This window comes from Gavialis gangeticus, unplaced genomic scaffold, assembly GCF_001723915.1.
Source record: "Gavialis gangeticus isolate Ggan-Ray unplaced genomic scaffold, GavGan_comp1, whole genome shotgun sequence".
In the NCBI taxonomy this organism is placed as follows: Eukaryota; Metazoa; Chordata; order Crocodylia; family Gavialidae; genus Gavialis; species Gavialis gangeticus.
The window spans coordinates 1,051,502-1,058,819 of record NW_017729020.1 but is presented as its reverse complement, the minus strand read 5'-3'; the positions used below and the strand labels follow the sequence as shown (position 1 = coordinate 1,058,819).

The 7,318-nt window shown below is 43.8% G+C and overlaps 1 protein-coding gene across 3 annotated transcripts in view; it reads left to right on the top strand.

Annotated features, from left to right (window-relative positions):
• PRNP (prion protein) overlaps window positions 1–7,169 on the top strand; it is a 17,162-nt gene extending 9,993 nt beyond the window's left edge. The window contains exons 1-2 of one of the 3 annotated variants that reach the window (XM_019514346.1): window positions 3,402–3,422; window positions 4,791–7,169. In XM_019514346.1, the coding sequence (XP_019369891.1) occupies window positions 3,417–3,422; window positions 4,791–5,582 (798 nt within the window). In that variant the 5' untranslated portion in view covers window positions 3,402–3,416 and the 3' untranslated portion in view covers window positions 5,583–7,169. Of the gene's footprint in view, window positions 1–3,401; window positions 3,423–4,787 lie in introns of those variants that run through there. The other 2 variants (XM_019514348.1, XM_019514347.1) reach the window with 2 other exon arrangements.
• The last annotated feature ends 149 nt before the right edge of the window (window positions 7,170–7,318 follow it).

The following is a 7,318-nucleotide window of genomic DNA, read 5'->3' as shown; positions in this document are numbered from 1 at the left end:
CCGCACTGCGGGCCGGGCCGGGCCGGGCCGCGGGGTGTTGCTGCCCCCGCTGCGGGGCCTTCCCTGCTCCTCTCCCTCCGCCCCTGCCTGCAGCCCAGCTCCCCCCGCCTGGCCTGCTGCTGAGCCGGGATGAGATGGAGGACGGGGAGGAGGCTGCATACAGCACAGACCAGTTAAAACCAGGCTGTTGGGAGCAACGAAAGCAAGAGGCGGTTTAGTCCTCTTCTGCATGCAGGCCCCGAGGCCTCACAGCGCAGAGATGCCAGCTCACCCCATCACAGGCGCCTACCCTCCTCCTCCTCCTCCTCCTCCATTTTCCTCCTCCTCCTCCCACCTCCCCAGCCATCACCAGTCCTGGCTGTAATCTCAACACACGCCATTCCCGGCTGTACTGACGTGCCGAGGGTTTTGTGCCCTTTGGGATCTACCTAGTCTGCCCAGCACGTAACCAGGTCAATCCTTGTGACTCATTTCCCCTGACCCGTGTCAGGTGCTTTGTTACTCAGCAGCGACCCATCTATTCGTGCTGGCAAAGCGCCCCAACCTCTTTGGAGAGGTTGGCCCAATGTATACGCCATACGTCTGTCTTTTGTGAGCACCGGCCACGTTATAATGTAACTAAGACAACGCGTGTACTGAAGGGCAAAAAGAATATGCATCAAGTGAATGAGTAGGGAGGCATTGACTCTCACCTGGGTTCCTCAGACAGTCTCGCCTTTTCTACCAGGCCACAACATTTGGTAGAGCTTTGCTGGCCCATCTTTGATACCGGTGGGGGAAGGGAAAGACAACAGGGTTGTTTGTTCGTTTTTAATTTACTTAATCAAGAGGGGATATAGATCTTTTTGTACAGCTAGCGATGATGATGCTGGTGGGGGAAGGGGAAAGACAACAGGGATGTGTGCTAATTTTTAATTCACTTGATTAAGAGGGGATATGGATCTTTTTGTATAGCTAGCGATGATGATAATTAAGGAAAGCTTTTCTTTCTCGATACCGGTAGTCTTATGCTTTGTTCGTAAAGAAAAAAGGCCCAGTTTATACGGCAATGTTGTGTGTCACCTTTCTTGAATGTATGAAGAGCTGACTAACACAGAATATCAAGTATCGCTTCTGTCTTTGAACTATTTTTAAACCCTATGCTCTCATGACCATACAGTCCAAGACTGTCTCAGCTTGCTCGTCATGGGAGTAGGCAAACCAGAAAACAACTTGCATAACTGAAGAAGCAGCAATCCTAGAGACAAAAGGTTGGGTTTCTTGTGAACACAAAGCATGCATTACTTCATCTTCCTTCTGTCCTACTTTCGTAGAGGATAGTTAAGTGTGTAAGAAGTCTGCTGAATTATGCAACCATAAATAGTTGACCATGCCGGGGCAGGGAATCTTACTTAAAAGCTCTTTGTGATCCATTTGGACAGTTTATTTGCTACAATTTCTCCTATATAAAAGGAGTTGGGTAGGGTTGCTGCTCAATGAAAGCTCTTTTAAACTCTGGCTGTTTGCTTAGATTGTATGAGGGTGTTTAAAATGCTTTATTGAACAACATGATGTCAAATACTTGTCCCTGCCCTTGCAACTGCAACACCAAGGGGGAGAGAAGCTTCTGTACATCAAAAACTCAAGTCTTTATCACATACAAATTATACTTGCCGACCTATCCTGCAATGCCAGTTCTATATTTAATATTTACAAGTGAACCCTCTCCAGATTCACCTCTTTGGCTGGTTGTACCATGACTTGTCTCTTAGCACAGAGTGTTAAGCAAACCAAGTCTCTGGGCAGGGAAGAGGAAATAAGGTGATGACAGCAAAGCGTAGATAGGGAAGATATGTTCCTTGTGATGAGGTGAATGATTCCACTTCCCCACACACACCATAAGGAAAACAAATACTTCCCCGAGCCTGAATAATACAAGTTTCAGTTGTTGATCGGTAGCATCCTGCTTAATTTGCACATCTAGAATACATTTTAATGCGTCTCATTTGCCTGCCTTAGAACAGCTACTCCACTTTTTTGGCACACAGAGAAAGGTTTGTACAGGCTGATTTTTGGCTGAGGTTGTAACGGTAAAATATTTGCACATATTCATGTCACAGAGAATGCAAACAGAACTAGGAGTAAATAGCCAGTATGTAGAATGGAGCAAGATTAAAACCTTGGGGCACGCATCCTTCTCCCATTACCTTAACCTCTCCAGACTTCATGATATATTGTCCATATGGTCCCTCTCAGGTCTTACATAGATATCAAAGTGAGCAGCCAGGACAGAATCCCTCAAACATGCATCAGACACCAGTGATGAATGTATTAGAGACCAGCAAACCTATTCAGGATTGATTTCTGATGGATCACATGCTGAGGTTTTAGCCACTTCTGCTCCCATTTTGCTGCAAAGTGATCTCCCGGGAATTTTTTTCACTGGCACAAGAATTGTCATGGAAGAAATGTATCTGCTGTAGGAAAATATGGTTACCCTTTAGGCTCATCACCTAGTCTTATACCAGTCACTGAACTTCTGCTGGGTGCTAGGGACCCAGACTTCAACTTCCTGTCACACATAAGCCAGAAAATGGAAGTGACCAGGATCAAAACCTGAAGCTGTCTGGCCTTGCTTACACTAGAAATCAAGCCAATTAAGTCAATTGGGTCATTCAAAAATATGAAAAGCCTAAGTTAAATACTGTACAGCAAAAAAATACTAAAACTGTTACTTCAATTCTTTGGCACTCTATGTTGTGATAGAGTTACTGTGGAGGGAGTGCTTTTGTACAATTGGCTTGTATCTTATATTTGATAGACTCTTTGCACTGGAGCACCTTTCTGAATAATAGATAGCATCCAATAAATGCTAAAAGCATGACAGCCTCTTTAGTGAGAAGCATTTTAAACTGGTCTTTCCCTGGCTATCATCCAGTAGAGAAGCAATGCTGGGAAATGCACAATCCAATCCTTTTTGCCTCCACTCTTCCTCCCTCCCCAAAGTATTACGATCAAAATATTACCATTCAGAAAGTTCCTAAAAAGGCATGCTTCACTCTGACATTGTGGGGTGGCCCTCTTGCCATTTGACACCCGAGCTAAGTTGTGAGTTGAATTTGTTTTAAGAGTTGCACCCACAAAAGAATGTTTCTCTCTCCTGCCTATTATGAAATGAGGTCACAGCTCTAATTACAACCCCAGAGTGCCTCAGATTTTCACAAAAAACACTTTATTCCTTTCTGCTTTTCCTTTCCTTGACTTCACAATACTTTTTAACCAAAAACACCTAGTTCTTACTTATGGTGATGGTCCTTTCCACAGCTCCAGTAATGGAAAAATTCTTAAAAACTGGCCATTCCAAATAGGATGTAAATGATTTTCTATCTGAACGCCCTTTTGCATTGCCAGACCAGTGTGAAGGAGCCCTAGTATGGATGAGAGTAAGTGCTGTGATCCATTTTGCCTCTTGAACTGCGATTCATTTTCAAGTGACGTTTGACAGTTTTACATGCAGTAGTCTGTATCCACCCACAGGTAACTGACTCCTAGCTATATATACTCAGTTCAAGGGAATACTACAGTATTTCTGGTACCACTGTGAGATAAAATTCTAGCTAATCATTTTTTCTTTGTAAAGGCAATAGGTATATGTTTTTAAGAATCGAGTATTTATAGGTAATGCGGAAGTCATGGTTTAACTGAGACCCATTACATAGCAACGTTATGTTCACTTAAAATGCATGTTAAAAAGCAAATACTTAAAAAACCTGTAATTCTTAAGAAAACAAATCTTAACGTCTTTGGGTCAGTTCAGCCAGACTGCAAACTTCAGGTTTCAATTATGCTGATCTCCTGGCACTCAAAAACTTGTGGACTAGGAATGGGGGTAAGGGGAGGAAGGTTCCTTAAGTACACCAGAAACAGAGAGAAACTTTGAGACATTTATTTTGAAAATAAACCTCCAAATTTGTGTTTGTGGGTGTGTGGGGGCATGTTTGGTTTTGATACTGGTTTTGTGGAAGGCGCTTCCATAACCACCACCCCTCCACCCCCCCAAGCATGAGTAGCTAAACTTCTTGTGATTTGGTATGTTATAACTTATATTGCAGGAGCAGATTAAAATGGAGCACGGTTAACTTCCACTGCAGTTAATGCAGCAAGTCAGAAACAACAGGGTTTATTTCCCCAAGCACCATGCGTAGGGTGTGTTCTTCCTTTGGCAAATGTAGGCAGGAGTTCTAGCCATCTGTTAAAGGAAAGGGAGTTTTTGAAGGGGTTGTTTGCACATTTTGGGTGCAGTGATCCAAGCATGGTTTTTTTGGGTTTTTCTTAGTAGTCCTGTGAATTCAAAGCATTTGGTCTACAGTCAAATAGAAAGGAGCATCATGTGCCTTTACACTAATGTCACAAACCTAGTGAGATCAGATGAGCAGAAGCTGCTTGCCCTCAGATACATGCAGTAATGGCAGCACAGTAGATATAAACAAGGCAAAAAATGTACCCTCAGTCTCGTGCCACAACTCCCTTAGTTCCCATATTTATAAATACAGTTGTTAGGACAGGCTAGCACGGTTGGCTCTTATTCTGCATCCCGGAGAAAGCAAAATCACCTCATTCTGTTGTGCGACTCTTGGTGGCTCCAATTCAACCGATCAGTGATGATCCCAAGTGGGCATCAGATGATGGTATTTAAGGGCAAGTCTAAGATCATTCGGAGGCCTCTAGCAAGATTGAATGCCTCGAGCCTCTTCTGTATATCAACATGTTATTTAAATAAAAAAAGTCTTTCTGATCATTATATTTTACAGACGCTCACCATGGGGCGATGCCTGGTAATCTGTTGGATAGCAATTCTCCTTATTGTGGCATGGAGCGACGTTTCCCTTTGCAAAAAAGGGAAGGGCAGACCCAGCGGAGGTGGATGGAACACAGGAAGCCAGCGCAACCCGAGCTACCCACATAATCCCAGCTATCCCCACAACCCTGGCTACCCGCACAACCCTGGCTACCCGCACAACCCCGGCTACCCCCAGAACCCTGGCTACCCACACAACCCTGGCTATCCCCAAAACCCTGGCTACCCCCGCAACCCTGGCTACCCCCAAAACCCTGGCTACCCCCAAAACCCTGGCTGGGGACAACAGTACAACCAGAAGCCGCATAAAAACAAGCCTGGTTTGGGAAGCATGGCAGGAGCAGCAGCAGCTGGTGCCGTGGTTGGCGGCGTCGGAGGTTACATGTTAGGGAATGCACTTTCAGGGATGCAGTATCGTTTCAGTAATCCTGATGAGAACCGGTGGTGGAATGAGAACAGCAATCGCTATCCAAACAGCGTTTACTACAAGCAGTACCAAGAACCTGTCACCCAGGATAGATTTGTGTATGACTGCGTTAATGTCACTGTGACCAGTTACAAACTCGAGCCTAGTCAGAACCCAAATATGACAGAGATGGAAACCAAAGTCATGCATCAAGTGATCGAGCAGCGATGCACACAGCAGTATCGGGAGTATCGGCTGGCATCAAGCGTCAAACAACTGTTCTCCGAGCCCTTGCTGATCCTGGGTACTGTGCTTTGCATTTTCCTCGCAATGCATTAAGGAAATGGTCACAGCTTGTGCCACGCTACTGTCTCTGCAAATGTTTGGAGGGAGTAATCTACATCAACAGCCTTCGTGTGGAGGTCTCTCATTCTAGCTTGTTCTCTCTTAGGCAAAGTACCTTAAAATCTGTTACGGCAAATCATTATCAATAATGCACCATAGACCCAGGCTGCTAATGTATAGCGGTCTTGAAAACCATTATGATTGTGTACCTAGGGCCAGAAGTAAGATGAGGGCCAATTTTCCAACATTAAGAAAATTGTCTGTTAGCTCCAAGGCCATACCAGCGCCTACACCTTGTACATCAACACAGTGCTTACGTAAGTGATTTTTGTGAACACATTAAAAAGTGGCCTTCACGAAAACATCCTCTTCTTAAAAGCTGTTTGTTGTGTTCTCATATATACAAAAGTCAAATGATTTTGTCCTCCTTTACTAGACAGATTTCAGTACACTGTTTTCCATTCTTCCCTCTAGATAGGACCATTCATAAACTGGATTTGCCTGGTTTCACAGGCCCTCCACATTTATCCAGGCTAAGTATGTCACAGAGGCAGAATACTTAAGGAAATCCGCTTTGCTAGGAAGTGGCAGTTTTAGCCTAAGCTGCTTAATATTGTCAACACCAGAATGGCCCTGACTTGGGGACAAAATGTTGTTGAGACACGCATAGTTCAAGTTCAGTTACTTAGCACATACTCTGTGACACATGACTATTTCCGATTATTTCACTAGTAGGTTGTATAGAGCATCTTCTTGTACTTGCAGTTTACTCTCAAGACTTGTGTACCTGTATATAACATCTATTTAACTCTTTGCATGCGGAAATCATTCCAGCAGCAATGACAGAATAGGTTACCTTAGAAGGCACAAGTGAGCCTGTGGCAGCAGTCCAAACGCCAAGGTTTCAGCAATTTAAGTTAAGTTGGTTAAAGCTAAACAGAGCATCCTTTTAGTTGAACTGTAGTGGTCTGTGACTTACGTGGTTTAGGGAGAGAGCTAGCTGATGAATGCAGCTACAGCTGAAGCCGTAGCACTTATTTCATACCCTACATCCAAATTCTGTGTATGCAGAGCACCTAAGTCAAACAGGCGTGGTTTGGATCTGACCATAATCAAGTCTGCTGTCAGCAACTGTCAGGAAAGGTTCCACCCTCCTCTGCATGAGTACAGCTCCCGTTGACCGTCACTCATGCTTACTCAGCATTAGAAATCTTGTCCAGTCTCCTGTGGGCAGAGGATCAAGAATCAGAAAGAAACCTGCTTCAAATTTACTTTGGTGACCCAGTCAACTTAGAGCGAGAAACACCCAGAAACCTGATCCTGAGAGCAACTGGCCAAGATGTTGGGAACCAGATTTTGGAAATGATCAGCCAAGTCTCAACTATTGTTTAGTGCTCTAATTTGATTAATTGAATCCATTGGTGGGTAATTTATTACTAATCTGCATTTTGATCAACTTGTTAATGTAAAGGTCTTGTATATAATATGTAGCATATGTAAAGTTAAGCTTGTTGAGATACCCATTCCCAGTAATGTATTTTGTGTATATTTGCAGGGCACTTGAATGACTGATGTACAAAATATAGAGCCATTCTAATTCCTTCTGCTTCATTTTCAGTTAAATGGGTATCTGTTTAAACTGCTCAAAATGCACACTATAAAAATGGGACTTTAAGCTCACGTGTACTTTGTGACAAGAGAACATTTTGTATATTTGTAATGGTGCATGC